At 43.9% G+C, this 11,351-nt stretch overlaps 1 protein-coding gene across 15 annotated transcripts in view; it reads right to left on the reverse strand.

The window, feature by feature from the left end:
• The window catches only part of HELQ (helicase, POLQ like), a 47,007-nt gene extending 35,688 nt beyond the window's left edge, over positions 1 to 11,319 (reverse strand). For 7 of the 15 annotated variants that reach the window (XR_006606138.1, XM_045077942.1, XM_045077929.1 and 4 more), the window contains exons 1-7: positions 10,981 to 11,319; positions 9,463 to 10,156; positions 4,911 to 5,089; positions 4,145 to 4,345; positions 3,427 to 3,499; positions 1,564 to 1,661; positions 168 to 266 (exon numbers count right to left, since the gene is read on the reverse strand). Coding sequence is in view for 14 of the 15 variants with exons in the window: in XM_045077942.1 (XP_044933877.1) it covers positions 168 to 266; positions 1,564 to 1,661; positions 3,427 to 3,499; positions 4,145 to 4,345; positions 4,911 to 5,089; positions 9,463 to 10,156; positions 10,981 to 11,127 (1,491 nt within the window). In the remaining variant the exon portion in view is untranslated. Of the gene's footprint in view, positions 1 to 167; positions 267 to 424; positions 606 to 1,550; positions 1,662 to 2,351; positions 2,454 to 3,426; positions 3,500 to 4,144; positions 4,346 to 4,910; positions 5,090 to 9,462; positions 10,157 to 10,980 lie in introns of those variants that run through there. The other 8 variants (XM_045077921.1, XM_045078112.1, XM_013048326.2 and 5 more) reach the window with 8 other exon arrangements.
• Positions 11,320 to 11,351: the final 32 nt, after the last annotated feature.

Genomic DNA, 11,351 nt, shown 5'->3' on the forward strand with positions numbered 1-11,351 from the left:
GATATCATAGAAAGGAACACAGTGTGATCTGATGTCCAAGCTGTCCAAGCTACCTCGAACCAGTACTTTGTAGGGTATGCAACAGATGTCAGGCAACAGCTGCTTCTTGTAAATATCTCTTAGGGCACCAAGGGTGGGAACCTCGTATCCAAAGTTATCAATGTTACCTGACAATTAAGGAGACGTGAAAAAGTCATGCCGTTCTCAGCTTTGTTGTCAACCTCATATATGGCATCGTTTATTTTCAAATATTCTTTTAATTCGACCTTGGATTGGAAAGACATTTGCAATTAATACCACATACAAATTCCTCTTTCCAGAGTTTTAAATTTTATAAAATGTTCTAAAAATGGACAACTACAGAAAAACTGTAGCTTTTCTAAGGTATTTAAAACATGCTTCAATGTAAAAGTTTTTTCTTTACCATTTCTTTAACTTTCTTTTTCCCTTTCAATCAAAGTAGAGATTATTATCCTTGAAAAAGATACTTTTGAACAGGCACTATCTAAAAGGAAAGCAGACACTTCTGTATTCGTTGCAAGAAGGATAAATAAGTCAATGTTCACATTCTTGTGTTATTCCTTAGATCTAAAATTTTCTGTCTTATCAGTCATTAGTTTTAATTGTAAATATCACATTATTTTTAATTTAAGTATTTGTAGACAAAAAATATCTTCTTAAAGATTTTATTCATTTATTTGAGAAAGAGAGAGAGAGAGTGTGCATGAGCAGTGGGGAGGGCAGAGCTGGGGGGGAAGCAAACTCCCCGCTGAGCAGGAGCCCAGTGCTGGCTGGGCCACAGGCAGAGAGTCAACCAACTGAGCCACCCAGGCGCCCTGTAAAAAATGTTTTTAAATATAGTCCATTGCATTTTTAAAAGAAGTCAGTGAGTATCTACTGAAAATTCTTTTTGGTGCAAATGCCAAAACATCCAATTTCAAATTAAACTTTGGTGATTCTCAGTAATTATTTTCTGAAAAGCTATCTGGACACTGACCACGCATGCACACTAGTACCGCACACAGAGTATATGTTCATTATAAGCTACTTTCAGATAACTGCAAATTGTATTTATTTAAGTCTTTTGGGAATACCATTACTAGGGAGTTCAAATTAAATCCACGTGACATTTTAACTTATTAAAAGAGCATTGTTAACTACCAAAAGCATAAATATCTGAAAACACCTTAACTTTCAAGATTAACAGTTTTATGTGCTAATAACTCAAAACATGACTGAATTTTGACCAAATGAAAAAAATTTACATTACAGAATTAAGAAGTGAAAAAAACAGAATGGGTCTGAAAAATTTCACTCAGTGAGTATTCATTGAAGGCCCATGGGCCAAAGCATTGTTCCAGGTGCTACAGACAAAGTAGTGACCCGAGCCACAGTCCCTAGCCCCAGAGTTTATATTCTCTGTACACAAACTCTTATTAGCGTACAGTCACGGTCAGGGAGGGGAATTATGCCCCTTCCCTACTCTCTGGTACGTTTCCTCCTTTTCTTTCTGAGTGAGATGATAGGTAACAAACCCATACGGTGCAAACCTTAGGTACATACTGGTCTAAACTGACTGGTGTAACATTCCGCTTGAAGAAACTCTTGTAAATCTTCAACATTGTTCAGTGTTGCACTCATGCCAATAATCTGAGTTGTTTCTAAAAAAAAAAAATCCAAAAGAGGGAGGAAAATGTGTTACTTGGTATAACATAATAGTAAGTTAGTAACCTTTCTGGGTTCAGGACTCTTCCTCAGTGATCTGTGAAAAGGAGGGAGAGACTAGGAGGTAAGAAAAATTAAAAGATATTGGCAGAGTATTATTCTGGCAAACAAAGACTGAAAACTTTCAGTGACCTGAAAGTTACTATTTGGAATTCTACAGAATTTCACACTTGGCAAAAAGTCCCATCTTCATCAAGACTTCTAAGCAACAATAATGAGTATGAAATACTCTTGTTGCTGGCTCTCTGGACCACTGCCATGAAGAGCTAGGACATGTGCCACAGGTATGCCTAAAGGCAGAGGTACAGTGTAGGCTGCAGGGCTGAACAGGTCCTGAACACTTGCCAAATAAAGCCCTTAATGGGATCTTGCTATCAGGTTGTCAACTTTTTTTTTTTTTTAATATTTTATTTATTTATTTGACAGACAGAGATCACAAGTAGGCAGAGAGGCAGGCAGAGAGAGAGGGAAGCAGGCTCTCCGCTGAGCAGAGAGCCCGATGTGGGACTCGATCCCAGGACTCTGAGATCATGACCTGAGCCGAAGGCAGCAGCTTAACCCACTGAGCCACCCAGGCGCCCCGTCAACTTCTTTTTCTTCGTAAACAAAGGTGGAGTAAAACTCACATATGCAGTTAAAAGTGAGTCAGGATTTTAATCCAGCTCGAGTCCGTCCTCAGCCATCAGCTATCTCTCACGGTAACACACGCTCCCCACAGAGGGTGCTTCAGCACTCAAAGGAAAGGAAATCGATAAACAATCAAATGCTGAAGGAAAAGACAAGGACCGTCATCGTGCACTGGGTTTGACAAATAGGGAACGCTTCTCCTCTTTTCCTCTGCTTTTTCTTTTTCCATAGAAATTGTCACCATTTGACACACTGTATGTTTTCTTGTTTATCTGCGTATTGTCTGCTCACTTTCACTAAAATACAGGTCTGATGAAGGCAGGGTTATTTTTCTGTGTGTTACGCACTGCTATATCCTTAGCACTAAAAACAATGCCTGGCACAAAGTAAGTACTCACTAAAATTTTTTTTAAATGAATGATTATAAAGAGCCATGACCTGTCTAGATACCATTGCTATCAAAATTTTAAAAATAATTTTAATATTTGACCCTTATAATAACTTTTCCATAAATAAGCTATTGCAATATATAACTTAGTAAGTTATTGCAACAGTGTATCTATAAATAGGAAAGAAGACATTCAGAACAAATACCGAAAGACCATCCAACGTTGCAAAAGCTCTTTGAGTGACTACTTGCATTTGCTGCTCTACTGGTCTGACCAAGGTGAGACTGACGGCAGCAGCAACAATTGCGTATTGAGCGCTCCGTGCGAAGCAAGTGCTGACTGCTTTACACTAACTCATACGATCCCCCCAGCAATCCCCTCAAGGTGGTACCATTATCCCCATTTAGCAGATGAAGAAACAGAGGTTGAGTCACATGCCTACACATGCACAGCTGGCAGTGAACATGGGATGTCCAGATGTTAATCTCCTTCATATTCACAGCTCTGCTCATCTACCCATTTTTCCAACCAAAATTTCTAAATTTGCTTTAGAAATAAAAATCCAAGGAAGAAAGCTTAAGTATCTTACCCAAGGGTGCATCGTCTAGCTAGTGATAAAACGAAGTCTTTCACAGGCCTCCTGAGGATAAATCAGTTAGGGACCACATTTGAAAAAAATACTTACTGCTAGTGTAGAGGATTTTTGCTAGGGTCATTTCCAGGATAGCCCCACGGCTCCCTTCACCAATCATGTGCAACTTTGAGATTTAAAAACAGAAGGGAGGAAAAAAAGTAAATTTGCATATAATGCCTATATAGAGCATGCATGTATTTATATGAAATGAAGTAATCTTTGCTTTATAACTCTTAAGCATTTTGGATATAGCAACCAGATTACATATGCACTGTATCACTGATATTTTGGTTAATGAGGTTTGGGGGCAACATCCTGACATATCTAGAATTCATAAATACCATTATAAAATTGAATACATGCAGACATTTATTCACTCTTCAAAAAACACTTGACAGGGGCGCCTGGGTGGCTCAGTGGGTTAAAGCCTCTGACTTCGGCTCAGGTCACAATCCCAGAGTCCTGGGATCGAGTCCCACTTCGGGCTCTCTGCTCAGCAGGGAGCCTGCTTCTCTCTCTCTCTCTCTCTGCCTGCCTCTCTGCCTACTTGTGATCTCTGTCTGTCAGATAAATAAATAAAATCTTTAAAAAAAAAAAAAAACACTTGACATAAAACTGAATTTAAGATTACCAAGCAAGCATAAATGTATTCATCTGTATAGTCTATCTATTAAAACAAGTTACTTATTTTCATAGAGGTACTAAGGAGATACACATGATAATGTTAGTATAATAAAAATGTTGATAAATTATAAAAACAGTTACCAACCTCATCTACAACAACCAGACCCAGACTGCCAATCCTTCCAGTTTCAATCAAGGAGTTTACCAGACTATGTCCTTTTTCGATAGTGGCAATATATAGAGATTTCTTTTCCCTTCTTTTAATTGGAGGAAATTTTCCTTTGCTTCCAGCATATTCTTCAACAAAGAAGCCCAGTTCTATACCAAAACTTGACAAACCTGAAATCTAGAATATTAGTTAAAATAAACATACAAAAAAAATCTGATAATTAAGAACTCAATTACCAAGTGCTCATGTTGATTTTTTTAAAAATCTAAAATACTATATAATACCAATAAATGAGAACAAGGTCACAGATAAGACATCTATATCTAAGAAATGTCATAATTAGTATGTATGGCTCTTTGCAAAAGGAATGTAACTTTTAAACTACATAATCAATGTGGGAATAAATTTCAACTGTCTCCTCGGATTAAAAAAAAAACAAAACCCAGAATCATTCACTTACTTTGATAATAACTGGTTACTTTCTGCTTGAAAAGGCAGGCTGAATATCAATATATTAAATATCAGTATTAAAATGGAATTTACTCTGCCAGCTTAGAAAAAAGAATAAAATTCTTGTTGTGATTAGTATTAGAAGTGATTTTCGGCAGGTCCTGCACTTGCTTTTGCACACCCTAAGAATATCCTTCACCTCTTCTCTAAGTCAATCAAAGTTTTGAAATTTATGCTACTTTTTATATTTTAATGTGAAAATGTCAGCAATGTTGTTAAAAGACAGTCACACCTTTTCTTGGACAATTGCCACATACGGTAGGATCATTAGAACATCTCTTCGCCGGCAAAGCAGCTCTTGCAGCATTAAAATTTCCGCCACAAGGGTTTTTCCACCACTCGTTGGCAAGGAATAGATTAAGTTTTTTCTTTCTTGCACAGAATTCAATGTTAAGCAAGTATGTTGCCATTCTGTGGAGTTAAAAAAAAAAAAAAAAGGCATTTTTTTCCCCTTCTGCAATTCATTCTCAAGAAAGTTTCCTAAGAAGGAAAACTCAAATCCTACTCTGAGGATCCATCTTCTCATAACGATAAGTGTAATTATACATCAACATTAAGTGTAAGCATCCCCAGTGCACCGGGGACACAGCCAGTTAGAGTCTAATTCCAACAGTGGGTCACTAAGCCATCTATTTGCCAGATGCACACTCAGGTCTAAGATTCCAACAGTGGCCAGGACATAAGAAGAGCTAAAGGACAGTACGAGGATCTGTGTGAAATTTTAGGCTTTCCTCTTTTGTTCTGCAAGGAGATCATGTAAGCTTCCTTTCCTCTTCTACACAAACATCCTAGAGAAAAAGGGGGAGGAGGAAAAACACATCTATGAGGTTTTATACACACTAAGAAAGACTATTCACCTGGCTCTTGTGGGGAGCTGAACTCTGGTCTGAATGCCATTTTGAAGAGTTAAGAATATTTAAAACATAAAAGGCTAGGACTGGGTCCCTGGCTGACTCAGTCAACAGAGCATGAGACTACTGATTTCAGGGTTGTAAGATCTCTACACGTTGGGTATAGAGATGACTTAAAATCTTCTTTTTTTCTTTTTTTGAAGATTTTATTTATTTGAGAGAGAGAGAGAGAGCACAAGCAGGGACGGGCAGGGAGAAGCAGACTCCCTGCCGAGCTGGGAGCCTAATATGGGGCTTGATCATAGGACCCTGAGATTATGACCTGAGCCCAAGGTAGATGCTTAACCACCTGAGCCACCCAAAATGGCTTTTATTTTTATACCCCCAAAATAAAAATCTTTAAAATACAAAAGTCTAAACTGGCCCATCTAGGAGTTCCACAATTTAGCAAGGTGGAATTCATAAAAAGGATATCAGACCCAAAACATAGTGGGAAATCTAGTGTAACTACTCTGTAGGCTAATCTGACAATGTGGATCATCGAACGTCTTCAAAATGCACGTTAGTATTTCACCACTAGAAAAACGGGCAAAAGATAGGATGACATATCACAGCAGAGAGAAATACACGAAAAGATGCTCCACTGTTACTTACTGGGTTGGCAAAATAAAGACACAAAATACAAGTAACTACTACCACCAAAAAACACAAAAGCTTCACACATGGAAAATCCAGAGCTAACTTGATTGGGGACAGACAGACATTCTCAGAGTGGTCGATGAGAGCATAAAATACTATAATCTTTTTCTAAAGCAAACAGGATCAAAAATAAAACTGCACACCATCTTTGAGCTAGCAGTATTACTTCTAGGTCTCTACACCTACAGAAATAAAAACAAGGACATAGATTGTGTGCAAGAATGTTCATCACACGGGACGCCTGGGTGGCTCAGTTGGTTAAGCGGCTGCCTTTGGCTCAGGTCATGATCCCAGTGTCCTGGGATCGAGTCCCACATCGGGCTCCTTGCTTGGCAGGGAGCTTCTCCCTCTGCCTCTGCCTGCCACTCAGTCTGCCTGTGCTTGCTCTCGTTTCTCTATGACAAATAAATAATTCTTTAAAAAAAAAAAAATGTTCATCACAGCAGTGTTTGTATGTAACAAAGAGCCTCCAGGGGGTTGAATGAATTATTGCACAATTGTATCGTTCTTTGCAGCTTGAAAACAGGTGGCTGACTGCTCAATGTACAGTTAAGTAAAAGATCATGAATGTGAATTGGATTGTATAAACCCAAAGATATACAGATATTAGAAACAAATATATAATAGAAAAGTTAGATTTGAATGTATTATGTTTTCCCCCCAAAAAAATTAAAAAAATGACTAATAGGATGTATTACACAAAGGTATTAAAAAGGTATGTCTGCAGGATGCCTGGGTGGCTCAGTTGGTTAAGCGGCTTGCTTCTGCTCATGTCATGATCCCAGGGCTCTGGGATGTAGTCCCCCATCCAGCTCCTTGCTCAGCGGGGAGCCTGTTTCTCTCTCTGCCTCTTCCTGCCTGTGCTCACTTGCGTGCGCTCTAACAAATAAAAAAAAAATCTAAAAAAAAAAGCCAACAACAAAAAGTTACGTCTGAATGACAGCCAAGTGACATTAATTTCTTATATTTTGGTGATTCCCAAATATTTGCAAATGATTTTTTTTCATTTTAAATATTTCAAAAATACTTTAATACTTAAGCTTAATATTTAATATTTATATATTAAAAATATTTCAGACTGGTATCATCCATTATCTATGAAACTTCAGATGTCTATAAGAAAATACAACTTGAGGGGCGCCTGGGTGGCTCAGTGGGTTAAAGCCTCTGCCTTTGGCTCAGGTCACGATCCCCGGGTCCTGGAATCGAACCCCCGCATGGGGCTCTCTGCTCCGTGGGGAGCCTGGTTCCCTTCCTCTCTCTCTGCCGGCCTCTCTGCCTGCTTGTGATCCCTGTCAAATAAATAAAATCTTAAAAAAAAGAAAAGAAAAGAAAAGAAAAAATACAACTTGACCATTTCTGCATTTTATCCAACTCTAATTTTTAAAGACTACAATGACCAAAATACCAAATATTTGGTAATATCACTTATCTTCACACATTGAAAAAAGATATTGATTCTGAACATTTATATAATACATTAACCATGCAACTCTTTAATAAAAATAGTAACAGTATAAGAAAAAATATATATATACTTTTATATAAAAAGTATAAAAGTATAACAGTATAAAAAAAGTATAACAGTATAAAAAAAGTATAAAAAGTATAACAGTATAAAAAAAAGTAATAGTATAAGATTGAGGTTCTCAAGCTCAGTGGTTCTCAAACTTCTGGCACATCAGAATCCCCTGGAGGGCTCGTTAAAACCAATTGGCAGGTCACAACCCATGATTCAGGAGGCCTAGAGTGGAGCCTGAAAACGCCTATTTCGACAAATTTCCGGTGATGCTGATGCTGGGGTCCAGGCACTATACTTTGAGAACGACTGCTTTAGTGCAATCAAAGGTGGCACACATGCTTGATTTTTAAATCAGTCATGTCATCAAGCCAGATTTATAAGTAAAAAGAGATTTAAAGACCTGTTATTTACGGTAGTTCTTACTTAGAAGCTGCCAATATAGTTACAGACAGTCATTACCACCGTTTAATTTGGCATGTCCTTGATGCAGAACATAACTTAAAAACAATCATTACTGGTATTACTATTCCTTTTTAAGAGATCAGGAACTGAGACTCAGAGTGCACAAGCTGTGTTTCAGTACAGGGCCTGAATTCCTAACTAGCTGATGACCCCCAGCAGTTGAGAACTGACCAGAGTGTACCAGGCACAGAACTAATTCTATAAGAAAAAGCTGAGTTAGAGAGAGCCCTGTCCTCAGGGGATTCAGTCTGGGAGGAGATGCAGCTTAAACAAAGAACAAGGTACTAGGAGAAAAGCAGAGGGAAGAAAGTTAACACCTATTTCAAGGGCAATACACACCTTTAGCTCCTTAACTGCAAACCTCGCAATTCAGAATTTATTAGACTCTTGTAGTCTTACATTACTTTGTTTCCTGTAGTTCTACTTCTCCACCCGCTTGTCTTGTCCCCGAGATGAGAACCATGTTTTCACATGGTTCCTAAGGCACTAACACAGGAGTTTCGGAAATACTGATGAAGGATCTAACCAGCCAACAGGCTCATCTTTGAGGATGCCAGCAACCGTCCCTTCTTTGTCTAAAATGACACACAGTGAAGATATATGCAAGGACCCAGGATTTTTGAGAAACATTACAATATATATTGTTACTAATAATATCTCTTGCACTTAATTCTTAACTTCTGCTATCTTTAAAGATATTTAGTTTTAACCAATGGTATCACTAACATTGACATTTTCACTCAAGCCGTGAATGGTCAAAGGAAGTTCCAAGTTTTTGTACAGAAGACAGAGTCAGCCAAGGAGACACACCAGCTAAGAAAACGGAGAAGCAGCTAGACAGAGAAAAAACCAGGCACAGAATGTCAGAAAGTCAAGACACAGGTGTTCGAGGGTCTGGTCAATTGTGTCATGTAAGCTAACTGAGAAGTCAGGCAAGTGAGAACTGAAAATACCAGTGGCTTTAAGACACTCTTGTCCTTGCATCTTAAATGAGAGCACGGAACCCCAAGTGGGCTGGGGATTATTTGAGGTGAGAAAGAAACCGCAATGACAACAGATATGAGAAACGGGACCACGAAGGGAAGGAACGAGGCTCCGTAGCAGGCTGTTAGGGATGGAAGGCTGAGAGGACCGATAGTTTTATTCTGAAGATGAGATCTAGAACCGCAGAAGCATCTGATCTCTATGGACTTGCACTAGTATTATGGTAATAATGGGAAATTTTTTTCATTTCAGCAAAAAGCATTTACCATATAATTTTTCAATTCCCTTGAACTGAACATAAAGGTCTCTCACTTTGCTGGGCAATGAATAAAAAGGACCAAGATCATCTGATGACGACTCCATTGTTTTCTGAGCAACACTGATTTCTTCGGATAGGAGAGTCTCTTTGAGCTGTTTAGTTCTAGAAAACACTGGTGTTTGGGCCCTGGCATTTCCAGTCATGGCACTTTTCAGATGTTCTTTAAGGCTCTTTCTCCGACTTTCTTCGGATCCCCGTCTGGCTTCTGAAGAGGCGTCATCAGGCTGCTGGTGCTGTTCTACGCTACTCCGGGGGAATGCCTCAATCGGAGCGTCCAGAGACGGTGCCTCCCAGCCCCTCTCTTCAGGACGCCGGTCGCCCGCACCGGCGGGCGGGTTCTCCGCGTTTCCGAAGTAGAGCACCTGTGAAGAAGGCAGCCCATCCCAAGGGCCCCGCTGGGCAGAGGCCTCCTCACGCCTGCGGCGGCTGCTCACCGGCTCGTCCGTCTCCCAGTCCGCGAAGCCGCCCGCAGCCGCGGCGCCGCCTGCCCCGCGAAGACCTTCGGCGCCGAGCCCTGCGGCGTGTGCTCCGCGCTCGGGGTCCTGCATACACTGTCGTTCCGCGTCGTCTACTTGAGCTAGAAAAGAATTTTCGGCAAAGCTGTCACAGTCGCCGAACAGGTCCTCGTCGCTGTCGTTACTCTGCGAAGTAAACGAGGTCTGCGGTCAGTGCGGCTCGTCCCGGACAGACGCGGCGGCCTGGAGCCGTCCAGGCGCGCGAGTCCCTAAGCCCGGGCGGCGGCGGGACGGAGGTCCCCGGCTCCGCTCCGGGATGAAGACGCGCAGGGCCAGGGCGTGCACGGGGTCTGCGCCAGCGGCCATCGCGGGGTGCGGGGTGCCAGGACGCGGCGAGACCCGCGGGCCCCCGCAGGCCCCCGCGCTCCCCGCAGGCCCCCGCGCTCCCCGCACGCCCGCCGCCGCCCCGCGCTCCCCGCAGGCCCCCGCACGCCCGCCCCGCACGCTCCCCGCAGGCCCCCGCGCTCCCCGCACGCCCGCCGCCGCGCCGCAGGCCCGCGCGCACGGAGACCGGCCGCAGGAGACTGCTCCCGGCGTCCGGACCGCCAGGGCCCGCACCGCAAGGCCCGCACCGCGCCCGCGACGGTCTCCTCGGCGGGAGACGGGAACGTGGAGGGAAACGGACGGCGAGCGACGAAGGACGCGCGGTCTCGCCCCCCCTCCCCCGGTCCGCGGCCGTCTCGCCCCGCGCGGGGCATGCACGACCCCGGGCTCCACCCTGGACACCGACACGGAAAGCCACGGCGCGGCCCCGCGAGCCAGAGCTACCGGCGACGCCGGAGTCGAGGCGACGAGGGCCGCGGAGCCCGGGCGCGACCTCGGGGTCTCTGCGCGCGCCCGAGCCGGCCTGCGGGCTCCTCCCGGGGGCGCGCCCCGACGCCTGCGCCCCCCCCCCCCACGCGGGCAACCAGCCGGGCGCCCGCGGAGTCCGGGCGCGGCGCGGGCGGTACCTGGAGCGGCTGCGCCTCCGCGGTCCGCCTCCGCCGGCTCCCGGCCCCCGGCTCCTCCGCCCGCTCCTGCCGGGGCTCCCCTGGGCTCGGCCGGGCCCTTTTGCGGACAGACACCCGCCGGCGGAGGCGGGACCCGCCCTCATCCATGGCAGGGGCCGAGGACCATGGCCGAACCCCGCCCCGCGTGACCCGAGCAAGGGGGAGAGCGGGGCCGCGCGCGGGCAGCAAGTGCGGGACGCCGCGCTCGCCGCTCCAGCCACCTCAGGCCACAGACCAATCGCGCGGGCTCTCGGGCCGGAAGCGGAAGCACGAGCGTAGGGACCCGCCTTTCCCTAGTCCAGTCAGAGGCGTCCCGGGCTCGCGGCCGGGAG

Source organism: Mustela putorius, unplaced genomic scaffold (genome assembly GCF_011764305.1).
Source record: "Mustela putorius furo isolate JIRA1106 unplaced genomic scaffold, ASM1176430v1.1 tig00000040_pilon_pilon_pilon, whole genome shotgun sequence".
Taxonomy (NCBI): domain Eukaryota; kingdom Metazoa; phylum Chordata; class Mammalia; order Carnivora; family Mustelidae; genus Mustela; species Mustela putorius.